Source organism: Mastigoproctus giganteus, chromosome 12, assembly GCF_048544385.1.
Source record: "Mastigoproctus giganteus isolate SK-2022 chromosome 12, ASM4854438v1, whole genome shotgun sequence".
Classification (NCBI taxonomy): Eukaryota; Metazoa; Arthropoda; class Arachnida; order Uropygi; family Thelyphonidae; genus Mastigoproctus; species Mastigoproctus giganteus.
The window spans coordinates 73,114,516-73,137,088 of record NC_143586.1 but is presented as its reverse complement, the minus strand read 5'-3'; the positions used below and the strand labels follow the sequence as shown (position 1 = coordinate 73,137,088).

Genomic DNA, 22,573 nt, shown 5'->3' with positions numbered 1-22,573 from the left:
TGTTCTGGTTCCTTCTGTAAGAGTTGATTGTGTCTGTATGGAACATACTATCGGAAAATGATCACTGTTGTAAGGATCATTCAACACGAACCATTCTATACTAGGATAAATTGATGGAGAACATATTGTTAAGTCTATTGCAGAGGTGATACCTGTAGACAAACTGCTGATATAAGTGTGAGATCCGGTATTCAGTAAATTCAGTTGTTGATCATCTATGAAAGTTTCGATTATGTTACCTCTACTGTCTGTGTGAGTAGATCCCCACAAATGATGATGGGCATTCATATCTCCCATAAGGCAGTAGGGAGGTTGGAGCTGCATGGTAAGATCGTTTAATTCCGATCTGGAGAGAGGGATATTTGGTGGAAGATAAATGGACGAGATTGTGATAGAAATTCCGATGGCTATTCTTACTGCTACTGCTTCTAAGTTGGTTCTTAATGTTGTTTGCTTAGCTGGTATATGAGTATTCACCAAAATTGTCACTCCTCCTTTGGCAGTTCTGTTATCATTCCTGTCTCTCCGGAAAAGTGTATAATTTTGAAATGTGGGTGAAGATTGAGGTGTTAGATGGGTCTCCTGAAGGCAAATGCAGGCCGGTTTATACTGCTGAATAATATCTTTTATTTCATCCAATTTTCCACGTAAACCACGACAGTTCCATTGTATAATAATATGTTGCATTATTTAGGTCTCGGGACAATTTGCTGAATCTGACTGCGCTTTTGAGTTTTTCCGTTTATCATATTTGGGTCTATCTTTCTTCGGAAAATTAGGACGAGGTGTATCAATATCTTCTGCAGGGTGTAGTTCTAGTATGTTCTCTCTCTGTCCATCAGTGTCCATTTGGTCTATGTTTATTTGTTTCTCTTCACACGGTTTACTAGATGATGTTTGCTTTGTTTTTGAAGATGTTACTTCTGATTTCTGCTTTACAGGCATGGAAGTATCCTGCTCTTTACCACTGGATGTTTCTTGTGAAACTGTTTTTGTCATCAATATTACTTTACTCCAGTCTATAATTTGATTTAGAGGTATTACTACTTGCGTTTGAGTGGCTATAGTTTGCTGTCGTTTCACTGCTGAAGCATAGGAACGTGAAGGTTTGGTTGCAAGTATCTGTTTTCTTGCTTCCGGATAAGACACTTTATTTTCTACTTTGTATTTTTGAATTTGCTTTCCCAGTACCCACATTTCACATGTCTTCGAAAAAGCAGGATGCTTTTCGTGACAATTGGGACAGAGTGGTGTAGCGGATGTGCAGTTTGCTTGATTGTGGTCTTTTGATCCACAGAGTGGACAGATGGGATCACTGCGACATGTCGCCTGAGAGTGTCCGTATCGCTGACAGTTGTAACACCTTATTGGATTTGGTATATATGGTCGGATTTTGCAATTTAGATATCCTGCTTTAACTGAATGGGGAAGAGAAGGATTGTTAAATGTGAGAATTACTGATCGGGTTGGAATGAGAATTCCGTCTTTCTTCATCATTATCCTTCTAACATGTATCACTTGTTGTTCTGTTAGCTCACTCAGTAGTTCTTCCTCTGAAACAGTCAAAAGGTCCCATTCGGTAATAACACCTTTCGATGTATTCAGGGAATTATGTGGGGTAATTTCAACTGGTAGTCCTGCAAAAGTTTTCATTTGTAGCAATTTTTCCGATTGATGACTTAATGAGGTTTCTACTAAGAGATCACCTGATTGTAATCATTTTATCATTTTTGGTGATCCAACCATGGACTCTATAGTCTTCTGAACTAAGAAAGGAGATAATTTCCCAATGGGTTGTGATGATAACGAATGTATCACCAAAAAAAAAGGGACAGTAGGCTGAGAGCTGTTTATTTTCATTCTCTTAGCCTGAGACATGTTCAGCTGTAAGTCGTCAGATTTATTGGAGTTAACTTTCTCCAATCTTGTGTTATTAGTTTTTTGGTCCATTTTCAACTCCTTTTAGTCCTGGGTGATGTCTTTTCACCCAGGTCCAGCCCCGCCATGGGGAGGCAGGAGTAGTGCCACCAAGTGACCAAGCGAGTAAAATAGAAGTTTAGTACACAGAAAAATTAAGAAAGGTTACTTTCCTTTCTGAAACTTCTTCCTTATACTTTAAGAAAGAGAACTTTTATTATATATTTGAATAACGAAAGAAAAAACGTGTGAACTCAAAGTGAAAAGCTTATCTCTCTTATATCGTTTACCCTGTATGGCTGAAATAGCACTGAGTGAATCCAAGTATATTAAGACAGAGAGGGATGACTGTTGACATATTTCACTTAATGCAAGCTGTATAGCATACAGTTCTGCAGATAGAATGCTGCACTCAACTGGAAGGGATTTTGAAATTACATGTGAAGGGAACACGGTTGCTGCACCTACATGTGATTGGGTTTTAGATCCATCCGTATAGATTATGAGTTTCCCAGTGTGTTGCGAAGTATAGTTGGCATGCAACTGTCGGATATTACATAGTGGAATGGTATTTTTTGGCCACTGAGCGAAGTGAAGATCAATGTTTATATGATGTCTATTCCCTGGAGGCAAAGGCATATTTACACTTTCCACAATTTTATTGAGATCGAGTTTCCACTTTTTTATTACTTCTTGAAGACGAATTCCAGCAGGACTGGATTCATTAGGTTTGGATTCATAAAGTGTTGACCATAAAGGTTGGTTGAGATATACCCAACAGGGGTGAGTTGGAAAGCTTCTTATTTTGGCAGCGTATTGGCAGAGTAGGCGTTGTCTTCTAAGATAAAGCGGAGGGTCGTGCGCTTCTATATACAAGCTTTGAACTGGCGAGGTTCTGTAGGCGCCTAGTGCTGATCGAAGGGCACTGTGTTCAATGGTGTTCACAGACTGTAAGATGCTGTTTTTAGCTGATGCAGATACTATAGCTCCATAGCCTAATGGTGACCGGATTAGAGCACGATATAAATTCAGCAATGACTGTCTGTCAGCACCCGAAGATGTTGAGGATACTGCACAAAGGATGTTTAGTTTCTGGAGGCACGTAGTTTGTAGATAGGTTACATGTTTACGAAAATTTAATTTGGTGTCTAAATTCAGACCCAATAATCTTATGCAGTCTGTCATCGGTATTTCTCTGCCTCTCAGTTTTAATACAGGTTCCGGATGAAGCGATCGTAATTTACAGAAGTGTATTGCTGCTGTTTTCCCCAAGGTTAATTGATAGCCGTTGCTTTCTGTCCAAGTTTCAATTTTGTTTATTGCTTTCTGTAGTTGTCTTTCAATGGTAGCCATGTTCGATGATTGACAGGAAATAGCAAGATCATCTGCATACATATAAACTTCTACCGTGGCTGGAATGTCTCTTATAATGCTACTGGTACGTAATGCAAAGAGTGTGGCACTTAAAATCGATCGCTGAGGTACTCCTTCTTCTTGTGTGTGAATTTTGGACAGCTCATTCTGGAATCTTACTTGAAAGGTCCTGAGGTGAAGAAAATTCAGAATGAATCTAGGCAGGTTACCTCTAAGTCCAAGTTTGTATAAGTCTTGGAGGATTCCATATCTCCAGGTTGTATCGAATGCTTTGGTAATATCGAAAGTTATCATTACCATGTGCTGTTTCTTAAGAAAAGCATGTCGAATGTGAGCTTCAACCTTGATGTGGACATCAGTTGTACACCTGTTACGGCGGAAACCAAATTGATGGCATGATATAGCATCTTGATCTTCAACAATCCAGACAAGTCTCTTATGAACCATCTTTTCTATTATCTTTCCTAAACAGCTTGTCAAAGATATAGGACGATAACTATTGGGGGAGGAAGCATCTTTCCCAGGTTTCGCTATGGCTATCACAACTGACTGATGCCATGTATCAGGATAAACATTCTCCTCAAAGATTCTGTTGTAAAATTTCAGTAGTGAAGATTTTGAGTTTGAGTTGAGGTGGCGAAACATTATGTAGAAAATGCCATCTGGTCCAGCAGAACTATTTCAAGAATTCTGGAGAGCTTCATTGAGTTCATTCATCGTGAACGGAAGGTTATAAAAATAAGATTGTTTTGTAACATAGTTAATTTTATATTTTTCCACGGACATTTTTTGTGTCTAAATGAGTCTTCATAAGATTGAGATGATGAAGTGACTGCAAATGTTTCTGCTAAAGCCTCTGCAATATCAGTTGGAGAGGAAATATCTATTCCTTTCCAGTACAGGATTGGGGCTTTGGTCTGTTGATACTTTCCACTGAGGATACGGATCTTTCTCCAAATTATTCTGGGGTCAGTGTTTCTGCAGATGGTAGAACTGAATCGAATCCACGCATCCTGTTTAGCTTCTCTACGAATTCGGCATGCTTCAGCTTTCAGCCGTTTATAATTTATAAGATTCTCCATTGTAGCATTTCGGCGAAAAATGTTCCAAGCTTCGTTTTGTTTCCTTTTGGCAAGAAAGCAGTCCCTTGTCCACCAACTATTATACCTTTGTTTCGTAATGTTAACTTTAGGTATTGCACTGTCAGCAGCTCCAAGTAATTCTTCTACTATATGTCTAGTGGCATTATTAATTGATGCAGTAAGAATCAAATGGTTATCAAATTGCACTGTTTTCGAAAACTTCTCCCAGTTAGCTCGGTGAAAATTCCACGTAATTCTTTGGTTAGATGTATAGTTTGTATCCGTCTGTATTTTGCAAATTATAGGAAAGTGATCACTATTGTGAAGGTCAGTTAATACTCTCCAATCAACACTAGGATACATGAACGAGGAACATATGGACAGATACAGAGCAGAGCTAGAACCTGTAGGCAAGTGGATATAAGTATGCACACCGGTATTCAGTAGTGTTAAGTGATGGTTATCAAGTAGAGTTTCGATCATCCTCCCTCTACGATCCATGTTCTGGGAACCCCACAAAGGATGATGAGCATTTAGATCACCTAGAAAGCATACAAGTTGGAGTAGTTAATTAAGTAAATTATCAAGTTCTGCAATGGATCATGAAACGTTTGGTGAAATATAAATGGAGACAAGAGTGAGATTAATCCCAAGAACAATACGAACGGCTACTGCTTCTAGATTAGTGGAAAGCTGAACGGGTTTCGATGGTACATTACTACGAACTAATAATGCTACTCCTCCTCTTGCTGGAGAATCAGAACATCTGTCACGTCTATATAGTGTATACCGGGAGAAGTGTGGGCTATAATTTGATGATAAATAAGTTTCCTGTAGACAAATACATGCAGGATCATGCTGGTGCATTAGGTGTTTTAATTCATCAAGATTGCTTCTTAGTCCTCTACAATTCCATTGAATAATTTTCTGCATTACTTGGGTTTAGGTTAGATGGATTGGTCTGATCGTTTGTTTTTCCCTCGATCCTGTTTATATTTCTCTCGTTTTGAAAAGACTGGGCGAGTAATATCCATCTCATCATCAGCATGAAGCATGAGAACAGCATCATCATTGTCTAATTTCTCATCGATTTCCATGGTTCGTTCAGTTGGTTTATTTTGTGTATGATGAACATCTTTCTCCTTTAATAATGCGCCTGAGTTTGGAACATCTTGTTGTGGCTTGCATGGCTTTGTATTACTAGAATTTGATGGACTCTTTGTCTTTGTTGCTGTTAGTGTCTCACCATCCGCAAGGATGGATCTAGCCCATTGAATAAGAGATAATTTAGGAGGAATAGTAATATAAGTCTGTGTAGAAAATTCTTTAGTGTTTTTCACTGCATTGGAATATGTTTTGGCAGGCATCACATTTAATATATGTTTATGTGCCTCTTGGTAAGATACATTTTTCTCTACCTTGTACTTCATTATTTTCTTTCCCGTTTTCCATAATTCGCAAGTTCTAGAATATGCGGGGTGAGTACCCTGGCAATTGGGACACTTCAGCGTTGCTGCTCTACATTCAGTTTGGTAATGGTCTGATGAGCCACACAGGGGACAGATTGTCTTACCTTGGCATGCTGTTTGAGAATGACCATACTTCTGGCATTTAAAGCATCTAAGTGGATTTGGTATATATGGTCGGATCTTACAGGAAAGGTAGCCAGCTTTTACTGATTCTGGTAGATTCGGACTGCTGAAGGTAAGGATAACATTTCTTGTGGGATAACATTTCTCTTAGCACCGACAACACAATGTGTTGTCGGTGCTAAGAGAATTATGACCAAACAAGATGGTCTCTTTACACCATCTTGTTTGGTCATAATTCTCTTAGCACCGACAACACGTTGTGTTTTAAGTTCTTCGGCAATTTCTTCCTCAGAAACATTAAGGAGGTCCCATTCCGAGATGACTCCCTTTCAGGTGTTTAAACTTCTGTGCGGGGTTACCGAAATGGGAAGGCCTCCGAAGGTCGTTTGCTTCAGGAGTTGTCTAGAATGACTGGGATAGGAAGCCTCTATAAGAAGATCTCCTGAGCGAAGGCGTTTGACAATTTTGGGAGTACTTGCTACAGCCTCTATGCTTTTCTGCACAAGAAATGGCGATAAGCCACTAAGAGGTTTCGTTGATAAAGAGTGTAAAATTAGAAAAGCAGGTACGTCATGTGAAGAATCAACTTTTTTGATTGTTTTTGCTTGAGATGACTCAAGTTCATGCGAGCACGTAGGCTCTACAGTCGGTGATATTAATGGATCCATAATTGCTCCTTTTCGCCCTGAGTATTAGATTAATACTCAGACTACCAGCCCCAGCACGTGGAGGCAGGAGCGGTGCCACCAGTGACCAAGCGATATGAGATTAGTGGTTAGTTTGTTAGAGAAATGGGTTTTTTATATATATATATATATATATATAAAAAGAAAGGTGTATTTCCTTCCTTGATACTAAGCTTAGTTCTTTATTTAGAAAAAGCCAAAATTAAATAACTTGAAATAAAGAAGGTTTTAACAATCTCTACGATCTGTCGCTTAGAGAAAAGACGCTTTCAAATCACTTTGGAAATATCGCTATGATCACTCGCTTGGCACTCGGGGCCCCACGTCGAGGGGGGTAATAAAATATAAAATAGCATATCTAGTTAATATATTATAAACAAAAATATGGCATAAAACATTTACAATATATTAAACATTAGGGCAATCTAAAAAAAACTATGTAGATTAATCAGTTTTAAAAACCTGAATACATCTGACACATTGTCATCGTCAGATAAAATCTGCCTGAGTGTATAAGGCTCACACAGATGATTAAAACATGAGCGGCGTTCATTACTAAAATATGTACATTCGACTAAAATATGACGGATAGTTTAAATTCCTTTACAATGTCTACACACAGGACAATCATCAGCCCTCAGCAAATACGAATGCGTCAGGTGAGAATGTCCTATGCGTAGCCGAGCAAGAATTACTACCTTCCTTCGGACCCTGCACTGACTAGAATGCCAATGCATTATTTCAGGCTTAATTTCATTCAGCTTGTTGGTAGGGCACCCATTCCAAGATTCTTGCCAACGCGTGCATAATTTTTTGTAGATCAGTTGCTTGCAGTCTGTATAGGGGACTGACAAGCAGATGCAACTTTGTGGCGTTGCTGATTTTTTGCTGCATCAGCTAAGTCATTGCCTCTGATACCAACATGGCTAGGGATCCAGCGAAAGCGAATATCGAAATTTAACTGTAAGAGGGAGTGTAATATTTGCTGCACCCGACATAACACTGGGTGAGTGCTTTTCACATTGGATAAGGCCTGTAATACGCTTAGAGAGTCCATATATAGCATGCACTTTTGGTACTGGTGGGGTTTTATATGATCCAAGGCCAGTTCTACTGCGTGTAGCTCTGCAGTGTATATGCTACATTCACTTGGAATACGATTACAGATTGTTTTGCTTGGAAAGACACAAGCAGATCCCACAAACTCTTCAGATTTCGAGCCATCTGTATAAACCGGCAAGAATTCAGAGTATTCAGCAAGGTGTGCTGCAAAGAGTTGCCGATATATACATGACGATGTGTTAGCTTTCAGCCAACTCCTAAGACTGAAGTTACAAGACGGAGATCGTATATTCCAAGGGGGAATAACTTGTTTTACTGACGTTGATATATTATTCAACGTGAAGCTAATATCATGAACCAGCTCTTGAATCCTAATAACAAAAGGCCGACTGGCAGTTTTACACGTATTATATAGATTTTCCCAACGTGGCATATAAATAGATGTCCACGTAGGATGGTCAGGCAGGGATTTTATTTTTATAGCATATTGTACCGACAATTGCTGACGTCGAAGCATCAATGGTGGTTCATTGGCTTCAACGTATAGACTTTGGACAGGCGAAGTATGGAAAGCCCCCATGGCAATCCGAATGGCTTTATGGTGGATTGGGTCAAGCCATCGGAGTACAGAAATTCTAGCAGAAGAGTAAGCTTTGGAACCGTAGTCAAGTTTAGAGCAAACAAGTTCTCGGTATAGACACAATAATGTGCTTCTATCTGCTCCCGAAAAGTTGGAGGAGATAGCACTGAGCATGTTCAAACACCTCATGCATTTTGCTCTAAGTTGACAGATATGGTGTAGGAATGTCAGTTTTTTATCAAAGATAAGTCCCAAAAATTTTGTTTCAGCTACCACAGGAATTGGATTTTGTCCAAGTCTGAGTTCTGGGTCAGGATGTAGATTCCGTTTGCGGCAGAAGTGAATGCAAACGGTCTTTTGGGCAGAAAACTTAAACCCATTGGTTAAAGCCCAGGAACTAAGGTGATTGAGTGCTTGTTGCAATTGTCGTTCAATAACTCTCATGCTACAGGTGTGACAGAAAATACTAAAATCATCAACGTACAAGGCACTATTTACTGAAGGAGGAAGCTGTTTTGTTATGGAGTTAACTTTGACTGCAAACAGAGTAACACTGAGGACAGAGCCTTGGGGAACTCCTTCCTCTTCACAAAAAAGGCGAGACACACTGGATTTAACACGAAACTGGAAGTCGTTTAGATAAAAAATTTCTGATGAAAATAGGGAGGTGGCCTCTCAGACCAAAAGAATAAAGGTCTTGTTGTTGTTGTTGTTGGGTTTTTTTGGCGCAAGAGCTACTTTGGCCATATTGCGCCTGTTCTTGTCGAGAGACGAGACACAGTAAGGATTAATAAAAGGGTTTATAGGAGCATAAATATATTAATCTGTTTTAGATAGTGGAAAAACTGAGGTAAATTGGAGTTGTCTCCAATCATATGTCTAATTTGAAGAGGTTCATTTAAATTTGATAGGGATCGGAATGATGTGTTTCTGGCATACTGATAGTGAGTGCACTCTATAAGGATATGTTTTACGGTTAGCGTTGAATTACAGCGGAAGCACAGTGGTGGATTATTTCCTCGCAATAAATAGTGATGTGTAAGTTGGGTATGACCTATACGTGCTCTAGCAAGCACTACCTCTTCATGTTTGTTTGAACGGAAACAAGATTTCCATAGCTGTGGATTCTGTTTTATATTTCGTAACTTGTTATTTACCTGATTATGCCATATTTCTCGCCATTTTTCATTGCAAATGCGGCGTATGATTGATTTGTAGTCTGTGTAAGGAATCCGGATGTGGTTATTATCGGTGGGGTTTCTTGCTGCTTTATCTGCACTCTCATTTCCTGGTATTCCAGTGTGCCCTGGAATCCAACAGAATGTGAGAGTCTGCCTATTGTTATGAAATTCGGATATTTGAGTTCTTATTTGATTGATTAGTGGATGTGGAGAGCGAGAATTGCCTTGGAGGGCTGTCACTGCACTCAAGGAGTCTGTATAGATAATAGTCTTCGGAGTGAAAACATGAGCAAGCAAGGTCAAACCCATCTTAATGGCATAGAGTTCTGCAGTGAAAATGCTGCATTCTTGTGGTAATGAAACAGACACTGTTGATGTTGGTAGCACCACAGCAGCTCCCACAGCTGTGTCATTTTTAGAGCCATCAGTATAAATTTGCAAAGTGTCTGCATTTGCCAAAGAGTGAGCTGCATGTAGTTTCTGAATGGTTGAATTGTTCAGGGAGTGTTTCCGCCAACGTCGGAAATAGTCATCACACGAAGGTATACACACTTTCCATGGAGATTGTACAATTTCTCTGTCTTGATGTAAATTGTCCAACTGCATATTCCACTGCTGAATCAGTTCTCGTAGACGGATTCCTGTAGGTTTGTTTTCAAGAGGCTTATTTCTGAAAAGGTTTACCCATTGTGGATCATAGAGGTATGACCAGATAGGATGAGATGGAAGGCTATATATTTTAACTGCATAATTGAGGAGCAGCATCTTTCTCCGAAGGTGGAGTGGAGGTTCATTGGCCTCTATATATAAGTTTTGCACAGGCGAAGTCCTGAACGCCCCAAGAGCAATCCTGAGCGCACTATGTTGTATTGTGTTGAGACAGGCTAACAGAGTCTTTCGGGCAGAGTCATAAACAGGAGCACCATAATCTAATCGAGATCTGATTAAGGCTCGGTATAGGTGGAGCAGAGTATAGCGATCAGCTCCCCATGTCATAGATGAGATGACTTTAAGTATATTCAGCTTTTTCATACAGACAGTTCGCGTTTGTAGTATGTGTTTCTGGAATGTCAGTTTAGTGTCAAGAGTTATGCCCAAGAATCGGATATTGCTGGTAATTGGTATCGGTTGTTTTTCCAGTGATAATTCAGGTTCTGGATGTAGTTGGCGTTTTTTACAAAAGTGAATGGCTGCAGTTTTGGTTGCTGATAGACGGTAACCATTACGTGAAGTCCATGACACTGTTTTGTTTATTGCAAGCTGCAAATGTCGTTCAATTGAACGCATATTCTGTGAATGGCAAGATATCGCAAGATCATCAGCATAGAGATAGATTTCTACGTTACTCAAGATGTTCTGCGCTAGATTGTTTATCCTAAGAGCAAAGAGGGTAGCGCTGAGTACCGATCCCTGTGGTACACCTTCTCTTTGGATAAGAGCTTGCGAAACAGCATTACGATAACTCACTTGAAAGGTTCTAATTTTAAGGTAACTCTCTATGATCAATGGGAGTCGACCTCTGAGTCCTATAGCATATAGGTCTTGCAGAATACCATAGCGCCAGGTGGTGTCAAAGGCTTTTTCAATATCCAGGCACACCATGACAAGATGTTCTTTCCGAATAAAGGCGTTCCGTATGTTACACTCAGCTTTCACCATAAGGTCTAATGTGGATCGGTTTTTGCGAAAGCCGTATTGATTACTACTGAAGACTGAGTGGGATTCTATGTACCATACAAGTCTATCGTGTACCATCTTTTCCAATGTCTTGCCTAAGCAGCTGGTAAGGGATATCGGTCTATAGTTGCAGGGATTCGTCTGATCTTTCCCAGGTTTGGGAAAAGCTAGCACTGTTGAATGACACCATGAGCGAGGATAATAGCTTTCGGAGAAGACCCGATTCAGAAAAAGCAATAGGGAATTTAGAGCCTTTTTATCTAGGTGTTGTAACATGACGTAATAAAGACCATCAGGTCCTGATGCCCCATTTCTTCATTTGTTTAGAGCAACCTGCAGCTCCAACATTGTAAAGGGTTGATTATATGGGAGCGCTATTCTTGTACTGAAGTTTAATTTGCTTTGCTCATCCTTCTTTTAAGTTGCTGAAAAGATGGTTCATATGCAGCTGTATCTGAGATATTGGCAAAGTTTTCTGCTAGAGCATTAGCTATTTCAACTGGAGATGATAAATCTTGTCCATTCCATCTCAGTATTGGAGAAGATGCTGGGAGAAATCTACCATTTAGTTTTTTTATTTTATTCCAGATTATTCTGCTGTTTGTGTTCTTCGTTATAGTAGAGGCAAACTGGATCCAAGAATCTCTTTTTGCCTTTTTCCTTACGAATCGCGATTTTGCTTTCAGTTTTTTGAAATTTATAAGGTTCTCGGTAGTTGGGTTTTTACGAAACAGGTTCCATGCCCTGTTTTCCTCTTTTTTTGCAAGTTGGCATGCTTCACTCCACCAAATATTGGCATGTTTAAACGAACCAGTACGCATTTTTGGTATGGCCTTGGTCGCGGCATTCAGAATCTCAGATGTGATGTGCTGTGTGGCATCATCAATGGATTGGAAATTGATAATTTCATCATTGAATGAGATACTGAGAGCAAATAACTTCCAATCGGCCTTGGAAAATTTCCATTTTAAGCGGGAATTATTTACCTGAGGGATTCTAGTTATTTGGAATTCGCAAATTATTGGAAAATGGTCACTGTTTAGTGGATTGTCCAGAATTGTCCAGTGGATGAGTGGATATAATGTTGGAGAGCAGATTGTCAAGTCTATAGCTGTAGTTGTTCTAGTAGAGAAATGGATGTAGGTATCAGCACCAGTATTCAACAGTGTTAGATTGTGTTTGTCAAGCAGCGACTCTAGAACTTTACCTCGTCTGTCTGTATGTGGGGAGCCCCAGATCGGGTGGTGTGCATTAAAATCTCCAAATAAACAAAATGGAGGAGGGATCTGTAGTAGAAGTACTTCTAGGTCATTATAAGTATATTCTTTGTTTGGTGATAGGTAGATTGAAACTACTGTTAACATGATTCCTAAGGAGACACGCACTGCTACTGCTTCTAAGGAAGTTTGCAGTGGAATGTGTTTAGTAGGGACTCTTGAGTTTACTAGAATGGCCACACCTCCACGCACGGTGGTATTATTATTTCTATTATGTTGATATATAGTATAGTTCTTGATTTTTGGAATTACTTGCGGAGGTAAATTAGTTTCTTGCAAACATATGCTTACCGGACTATACTGTTGGATTAGGTCATGGATATCATTGATATTACTACGTAGACCTCTATAGTTCCACTGTATTATGTGATCCATTATTTGATTTTGGCTGTTGTGTTTGATTCAGTTTGTTTTTTAGGTCCAGTCTGTTTTTGTCTCTCAAATTTTATTCTTTCTTTTTTCGAAAAGATAGGACGCGCTGTGTCCATGTCATCATCTGTGTACAGCTCTAAGATTGGCTCATCCGGGCTGATGTTTTCATTAGTATCCATATTTGTTGTATTTTGCTGACTTTTCTGCCTTGGGACTGCTGTTTTAGTTTTTATAGTTTCTGAGGAAGACTGCAAAGCCGTTGGCGGTACTGTAATTGGTGTGTTATTGGCACTGTCATTCACATGCTGTTCCATAGTAGTTTGCTGTGATTTTGAGAGTATTTCTCTAGCCTAGTCTGCAATAGACATGGATGGGGGAACTGACACGTCAGTTTGAGTGGCTGCTGACTGATATTTCTTTGTTGCTGCTGCGTAGGTATGTTTAGTTGTAGTAAGCATAATCTGCTTCTTTGCTTCTTGGTATGTGACTTTCCGCTCTACTTTATATTGTTGGATCTTTTTTCCTGTTTTCCACAGTTCACAGGACTTTGAGTAGGCAGGGTGTTGGCCTTGACAGTTTGAACAATGTGGTGTTTCCGCATCACATTCCGTTTGTGCGTGGGATTTTCAACCACAGTTTGGACACACAGCATCCCCTCGACAGACGGTCTGAGAGTGTCCAAACTTTTGGCACTTATAACATCTGATGGGATTAGGAATGTAGGGTCTTATACGGCAATTGAGATAGCCGGCTTTAACACTAGATGGTAAATTTAGTGTGCCAAACATAAGGATGATGTTCCGCGTTGGAACCAGCTGGCCATCTTTTTTGATCATGATGCGCTTAGCATGTGTGACTTTTTGTTCTTTTAATTCTTCGACTAATTCGTCTTCTGTGACGTTAATCAAATCCCACTCAGTGATGACCCCTTTGGAAGCATTTAGTGTCGCATGTGGGGTAACTTGCACGGGAATACCACCAAAGGCTGAGAGGTTCAGCAGAGTCTCTGATTGCTGACGGCTCACACTTTCAATTAGTAAATCACCTGATCTAAGTCTTTTCACCATTTTAGGTGAACCTGCTGTATTTTCCAAACATTTCTGTATCAGAAACGGGGAGAGTGTACTCATGCATTTGTTTGACAAGGAGTGGAAGATAAGGAAAGATGGACATTCCTTTCGCTCTGTGTCAGTCCTCAGTCTTTTCGACTGTGATGTGTCATGGTCATTATCATTTGATTTAGGACATGAGCGCCGGGGCTCAATTGGAGGGAAATTGTCAAATTCCATGTTTGCTCCTTTTCGCCCCGGGAGAGTGGCTTTCTTCTCCCAGGTTACCGGCCCCGCCACGTGGAGGCAGGAGCGGTGCCACCAGTGACCAAGCGGTTGTAAAGTTTAGTAGCTTGTTAGTAATTAATATATATACTCTGAAAAAAGAAAGGTAGTTTTCCTTTCTTGGTTCTTACTTTAACGCTTGAAGCACAGAACCACTTTAGCTAAACAAAAGAGAAAACGACACTAGAAATAAAATTGAACTTTGTCGCTTAGAAATAGCACACTATATATCTCAGAGGAAATCGCTTGTCACTATCGCTTGGCACTCGGGGCCAAAGGTCTTGTAAAACACCATACTTCCAGGTTGTGTCATAAGCTTTTTCCATGTCAAAGAAGACTGATACCAAGTGCTCACGCTTTAAAAACGCATCACGAATCGCTGTTTCCAGTCGGATTAAATGGTCCAAAGTTGATCGATTCCTTCGGAAGCCGCACTGAATCTTGTTCAAATGGTCGTTTGCCTCAAAGCAATATATGAGGCGGGCATTCACCATTTTATCCAAAATCTTACATAAGCAACTGGTCAGAGCAATTAAACGATAGTTGCTAGGAATTTTGGGGTGTTTTCCTGGCTTTGGGAAAGCGAGGACAGTTGCCCTACGCCAAGAAACAGGAAATTGATCCTCCAAATAAATTCGGTTGTAGAGATGTAGCAACAGCTCTAGAGAGTGAGATGAAAGATGTTTTATCATCTCATACTCAATTTCATCTGGCCGAGGCACTCACTTTCGAGGTAGCGAGTGCAATAGTTAATTCCACTTCACTTTGTTTTGTTTGGTTTTATTGGCGCATTAGCAACTAAGGCTATAATGCGCCAAACTCAGATGATATGTAAAAATTTAAAATTTTCACTGACCTAATTACTTAGGTCACCATGTCAGTATATAAAATAACAAAGGTATAAAATGTAGAAAAAAATAAATTAATAAAGAAACAACAATAACATGTAAATATTAAATACAAGTAAAAACCTTTACTGATTTAAAATAACTAAAAATAGCAGACATTGTCATTGTCAGATAAAATCTGACTGAGTGTATACAGCTCAGTCAGATGATTAAAAGCGGTAAAACAGATATTGTTAAAATCTGCACAGTCGATTAAAAGGTGTCTGATTAAGGGTAAGGTCACCCTCAGCAAAAACGAATGAGACAAATGACTATGTCCTATGCGGGTCCGGGCAAGAACAACTTCCTCCTTACGATTCCTGCGCAGACTAGACTGCCACGGTTCAATTACAGGCTTTATACGATATAATTTATTTGCAGTCTGTCTATTCCACGAATCCTGCCATTGGGAATGTATCTTTTTATGTATTATTTGCCTGTAGTCTCTATAGGGGACTAACAGGCAGCGGTTATTATTGGGAATTGCTGATTTGACTGCAGCATCCGCCAAATCAATTCCCCTAATCCCAATATCGCTGGGAATCCAGCAGAAGCGGATATCGTATTCGCGTTCATGGAGAACGTGAATCTTCTGCTGAATGCTAGACAGAACTGGATGAGGATTATATCTCACAGATATTAAAGCCTGTAACACGCTGAGAGCGTCAGAATATAAAATGAACCGTTGATATTGGCATTTACTAATGTGTTCCAAGGCTAACTCTATAGCGTGCAGCTCTGCAGTAAATATGCTGCATTCAGAGGGAATCTGCTCCGATGTAGTGCTGACTGTAAAGACAGCAGCAGATCCCACATATGATTCCGACTTCGAACCGTCTGTGTAGACTGGAGCGAAAACAGAATATTCAGTTCGGTGTGCTGAATGAAGCTGCAGGTAGACAGATGATGGAGTGTCCGACTTTCCCCAATTTCTAAGGGTAAGGTCACCTGCCGGGATTTTGAGCATGCCAGGGTGGAAGGAATTGCTTTGGTGTTTGGGCAACCTTGTCTACCTTGATATGAAGTTCTTTGAGTAGCTCTTGGAGACGAATACCAAAAGGACGATTGGCAGTCTTACGGGTGTTATACAAATTTTCCCATCGTGGCTCAAAAACGAAGGGCCACGTAGGATGGTCTGGCCCCATAATCTAATTTGGATCGCACAAGTGCATGGTAAAGCCGTAGAAGGGTGCATCGATCTGCTCCCCAAGATGTAGAGGAGAGCGAGCGGAGAATATTAAGCCCTCGAGTGCACTTTGTGCGGAGTTGACGGATGTGATCCAGAAAGGTCAACTTTTTATCAAATACGAGTCCCAAGAATTTTGTGTCCGCTGCTACTGGAATAGCATTTTGTCCGAGTCTTAATTCAGGTTCAGGATGATGATTACGCTTACGACAAAAGTGTACGCAAACGGTCTTCTCCGGCGAGAACCTGAAGCCATTAGCAAGTGCCCAGGAATTAAGGCGATCAATGGCTTTCTGCAGTTGTCTTTCAATAACCCTCATGTTGCATGACTGACAAAATATGCTAAAGTCATCAACATAGAGGGCACTGTTTACAGTTGGAGGAAGTTGTTCCGTGATGGAATTTATTTTGATGGCGAAAAGTGTGACACTTAATACTGATCCTTGTGGTACTCCCTCCTCTTGGCTGAAGGAATGAAGGAATGAGAGAGTGAGGATCCCACACGAACTTGGAAAGAGCGATTGGCTAAAAAGTTTTGAATAAAAAAGGGGAGATGCCCTCTAAGGCCTAGGCTATGCAAATCTTCTAAGATGCCAAATCTCCAAGTTGTGTCATACGCTTTCTCCATATCAAAAAACACTGACACCAAGTGTTCGCGTTTTAGGAAAGTATCCCGGATGGATGTTTCCAGTCTAATAAGATGGTCCAACGTAAACCGTTTCCTTCGGAAGCTGCACTGGATGTTGGAGAGAAGGTCATTTGATTCTAAATACCATATTAAACGAAAATTAACCATACTCTCCAGAATTTTGCACATACAGCTAGTCAGAGCAATAGGACAGTAATTATTAGCGATTTTTGGATCCTTTCCTGGCTTAGGAAAGGCAAGAACGATTGACTTGCGCCAGGAATCCGGAAACTGCCCTTCAGTAAAAATTCTGTTATATAGAAGGAGCAGATAATCCATAGATTTTGGTGAAAGATGCTTAATCATTTCATAATGGATGCCATCTGGCCCAACAGCACTTGCATTGCAAAGAGTGAGGGCTCTTTTCAGTTCCTCTATAGTGAATGCCCCATTATAGGGATAGAGGCCCTTGGACTTAAAACTAAGAGCCTGCATTTCAATTTTATTTTTCAGGACCAGGAACTCTGGGGAATACGATGATGTTGCAGAGATTTTAGAGAATGTTTCCCCAAGAGAATTGGCTATTGCAGTTGGATCTAAGGCCTAGGCTATGCAAATGGATCTGTAATAGCGGTTGGATCTGCAATAGCGCATCCATTATAATCTAGGATTGAAGAAGGGTGGGATGTATATTTTCCCTTCATTTTCCGGATTTTATCCCAGACTACCTTAGAATTGGTAGACTGGTTAATAGATGATGTAAAATCGATCCACGATTCCTTTTGACTCTGACGGCGAATGTACGTGCTTTGGCTCGTGCACGCTTGAAGGCTATTAGATTAACAGTGGTGGGATAACGGCGGATTATCCCCCACGCTTTGTTTTGAGCCTTTTTTGCTGCTGTGCATTGTGAATTCCACCAAGGTTTGGGAAAAGGTGGAAACCAGGCAGATGTTTTTGGAACAGCATTCGCAGCTGCTTGGATGATAATTTCTGTGATGTACGTTACTGCATCATGGATCGGCTCCTGACTGTCCGTACTAAGATCAAAATTTGCCTGATGTTGGAAGGCAGTCCAGTCAGCCTGATCAGTCTTCCACCGTGGTAACCTGAATGGAAGACATGGTCTCCCACTGTGTAACGAGGTTATCACAGGGAAGTGATCATTTCCGTATGGATTTTCCTCCACTTCCCAAGTGAGCGAAGGGAGTAGAGAAGGGGAGCAGATAGAGAGATCAATGGCAGAAAAAGTGCGGGTAGGCATGTGGAATAAGGTATTTGTTCCAATATTTAGAAGGGAAAGGTCATTTTCATTTAGCATACGCTCTATGACTCTTCCCCTTCCATTGATGTTAGCACTACCCTACAGGGTGTTATGTCCATTAAAATCCCCAAGAAGTAAGAAAAGGGGAGGCAACTGCGTTACAAGATCATCAAGGTCTTCCTGGGAGATGTCAGTCCCAGGTGGCAAATAAATAGAGCACACAGTTAGTAGAAATCCCACTGAAAGGCGAATTGCAACAGCCTCTATGCTGGTTGTAACTAGCAAGGGCTGAACTGGGGTCTGGTTGCCCACAAGGATAGCCACTCCTCCATGAGCAGGACCATCCGCAATTCTATCCTTAAGAAAGATTGTGATGTTATGCATGGTGGGATCATTATTTGCCTGTAGATAAGTCTCCTGCAAGCAAAAGCAAACTGGCTCGTGCTTTTGCAGGAGGGCCTTGATGTCATCTGTATTTCTCCGGAATCCACGACAATTGCATTGTAGGAATTTAGCCATTATTTTGGCTTGGTGGGTCCATCAGGCGGCTTCCGAGGTGCTGAGGGCTTACTTTTATCAGTCTTGGCTTTATCTTTTTTGGGGAAGAAAGGACGCTGTCCAGTGTCCATTTCTTCCTCCACGAAGAGTTCCAAGACTGAATCGTCCGGTACCTCCTTGTCCTCTACATCCATTGATTCTGTTAATTTTGGTTCTCTTTTTTACCACTTGGTTTTGTTAGTGGTGGAGCACTAGGAGGTATGGATATTGGAGTAGCAGCTGATTGTGTTTTTGTGGTGGGCTTTTGTGAATTCAATAAATAGCGTGCAATCGGAGTCAATGACTCTCTTGGTGGTACAGTCATCTCTGTTTGTGTACCGATAGTGCACTTCGTAGAAACCTTCTGAGCATATGAAGGCTTCCCGCTATTTATTGGTTGTATGCGTTTTCTTGCCTCTGGGTAGGATATGTTCAGCTCCGTTTTTAATTTTTGAATCTCCTTCTCGTCCTTCCACCGCTGGCATGCTCGAGAGTATGCAGGGTGCTCTCCTTGGCAGTTTGTACAATTAGGCTTAGGAGCTAGACATTCCTTGCTCTCGTGATCTTTAGCACCACATTGAGCACAGACAGGGTTACCACGACATGATGTTTGTGAGTGGCCGTACTTTTGACATTTAAAACACCTCAGTGGGTTGGGAACGTAAATTCTCATAGGGCAGTTTAAGTACCCTGCCTTGATGGAATTTGGAGGCCGTGGGTTGTTAAATGTTAGGATGACAACTCGGGTAGGGACGACGTTCCCATCCTTACGCATGGATATTTCCTTTACAGCTGTTACTCCTTGATCTTTTAATTCAGAGCAGATCTCTTCTTCAGAAACGTGAAGAAGATCCCACTCTGATATCACACCTCTTGAAGAGTTCAAAATTTTGTGAGGGGTTGTGATGATGGGTATTCCCCCTATAGATGTGGCTTTCAAAAATTTTTCAGCTTGATTTATATTTTATGCTTCTATTAGAATATCTCCAGAACGCAGCCGTTTTACGGATTTGGGTGAACCTGCCATCCCTTCTAATCCTTTCTGGATGAAGAAGGGTGACATTTTCCCAAGTGACTGCTCTCTGGTGGAATGGAGAATGAGGAAGAGGTGTCACAGATGTTGTTTTCTCCTCAGTTCTGGCTCTTTTAGCTGAATTGCTTTCACTCTCATCTGACGATCGATTAGGTAGGGGCCTTGTTGGGGCCCCAGAAGAAGAATTTAAATTACTCATATGAGTAAAGAGAAAATGTCTGATGCCTAAGTACCTCACGCACCACAGAGCCCTACGAGGGGACGCCCAATCGTGAACTAGCAGGTACTGCGTACACGAATGGGACGCCGAGTTCGCTTAGAACACCATACCCACGTTTCCAGTAAGTCTTTATCCCGTCCCAGGACCAAAGGGAGGGAGACTTATTGGAACGCAGTTGACCCTAGCAGTATAAAACCACCCGCCGATTGATCCCAGTCGGGTCGGTCCGGGACCACCCGTCTTGTCGAAGCAGGGGCCAAAGTGGTGTATTAAGGCTGGGCCCCTCAACCACCAGGATCCCCCTTTCCGCTTCCACGGGTCGCGGCGCACGGCTGCACACGCCGGATTCCAAAGATGTAACCCTGGAACCAAGGTATGGGCGTTAGATCCCAGTGATGCTAATCTGGAAACCCAGCAGCATCACTGGGAGGTCCCCTCACCACGTACAGGTGCCCACGTCGAGGGGAATAAGTAAGGGAGAAAACAAAAGAGAACCTAGTCGCTTAACAAAAAACGCTGTTTAATTGCATGAGAATCACTTGGCCATGGAAACGCTTGGCACCCGGGGCGAGTTATGAGTTCCAATGCAATTCACATTCCTTTAGATGTTACCCACCTCCCATAAACGGTTGTACCACTATTTTGGAAACACTCTGTATACTCTGAAAAAAGAAAGGTAGTTTTCATTCTTGGTTCTTACTTTAACACTTGAAGCACAGAACCACTTTAGATAAACAAAAGAGAAAACGACACTAGAAAGAAAATTAAACTTTGTCGCTTAGAAAGAGCACACTGTATGTATATCTCAGAGAAAATCGCTTGTCACTCAGGGCCTCCAACGATGTAACCCTGGAACCAAGGTATGGGTGATAGATCCCAGTGATGCTAATTTGGAAGACCAGCAGTATCACTGGAAGGTCCCCTCACCATGTACAGGTGCCCAAGTCGAGTGGTGGTACTTAAGCTGTGTATGGTTTGAATTGATACAATTTTCTGAGTTATTCAGCTGAAAATAAAAAAAAACTAGGATAAAAAAAAAAAAGGTAACGTGCAGCCATTATCAACCCACTGCAGGATGGAAGCCTCCTCAACAATTCATGCTGAGGAAAAATGGACCATAATCTGCCACGCTGGTCCACTGCGGGTCGGCAGATCGACCGTATTCAGCAGTCAGGGGCTTTAACCCTGGTCTACTCAAAGAGCGTGTGCTACTACACTCCCGCTCCTGACCACTCGGCTACGGAGGCCATGGTTACTTAACTGTTAGACAAGAACCTAACTTTAATTTATAATGTTGTTCCTAGGAAAAAACAGGTATTGTTATTGAATGACTTGTTATCAGACACATAATGGAGAAATGTGTTGGAAAAGCAAGGCCTACCTCTCTCCAGATGAAGGACAATGATTTATATCCCTGCAATTTATTTTTAGTTATTCTCCAAAAATTAAGTTCCATGGTTCATGTTATTTCTGTAGCTTTGTTTTGTAAACACTTTCAAAATATAATAAAAACAGTTTCTTATCAATAGTGCAGTATAAGAAATTTTTCGTGCAAAAAATTTAAAATTAAGACTCTCATTAATAAAGAAAATTATAGCTGACAGGTATGCATATACTCACCGAAGAGTGAGATGATAATCTCAACTGCTGCTAGACCAAAACCTTTATCCTCTGGATCTACACATCTATACAAAAGCCCAAAAAAAAAAATTTTAAATATTGTAGCTAAGTGCTGCAGACATATTTTTATGTGTTATTATTTACTAAAATAAAATTTGGAGCTGAAGCGTGTGTGTGTGATGGGGGTTTAATAGCGCACGAGCTACTGGAGATATAGTGCACCTATTCATAGGAAAATGATAAAAATCAAATTTCAGATATAATCAATTTATGTTTTATTAGAGTGATGTTTTAGAATTTATGATACATTCCAATTTTTTTCAAAAATGAGAATAATTCATTGATGTTTGCATCGTCACCAATAATATGTTTTAATGTCTTCGGCTCCGGAAGATTTTTTAGGGAAAGGAGGATGGATATTCGGTCCTGATCATAGTGAGGGCAGTCAACGAGAATGGGTTTCACTGATAAGTGCGAGGGTTGATTGATTGATTGAATTAGTTTTTAATGGCACATTGGCAGCTAGTCATAATGTGCCAAGTCAAAGTTAAAAGGCAACTAAACAATTTGGCAGCCTAGGCAACCACGTGGAGCAATTAACTATTATGTAACAAAGGTATAAAGTAAAGTAACAATATAAAACTTAGATCTTTGTATAAAAATTAATAGAGTGTAAAAAGTTAAAAACGTCAGACATGTTGTCTCTGTCACCTAAAATCTGACTGAGTGTAAATGGTTCAGTCAGATTATTAAAAGTGGTAAAACACAAGCGTTGTTCTTCTATAAAAACAGGACATTATATAAAAATATGACTGACATTTAAAATAACATTACACATCTCGCACATAGGTGGGTCATCCGCCCTCAGCAAACAGGAATGTGTTAGATGACTATGACCTACGAACCCTGCGTAGACTGGACTGCCATTGCATAATTACAGGCTTAATGTGATGTAGTTTATTTGTGGCCTGTCCTTGCCAAGAATCTTGCAATTGGGAATGTAATTTAGAACATATTATTTGCTTGTAGTCTCTATAGGGGACTGACAGGCAATGATTATCCAG

General features: G+C 40.7%; 1 protein-coding gene across 2 annotated transcripts in view; it reads right to left on the bottom strand.

The window, feature by feature from the left end:
* The window catches only part of LOC150077190 (solute carrier organic anion transporter family member 74D-like), a 524,201-nt gene that overhangs the window by 78,415 nt on the left and 423,213 nt on the right, over positions 1-22,573 (bottom strand). For both annotated transcript variants that reach the window (XM_090386204.1, XM_090386203.1), the window contains exon 9: positions 21,510-21,574. In XM_090386204.1, coding sequence (XP_090242330.1) covers positions 21,510-21,574 — 65 coding nt within the window. The remainder of the gene's footprint in view (positions 1-21,509; positions 21,575-22,573) is intronic.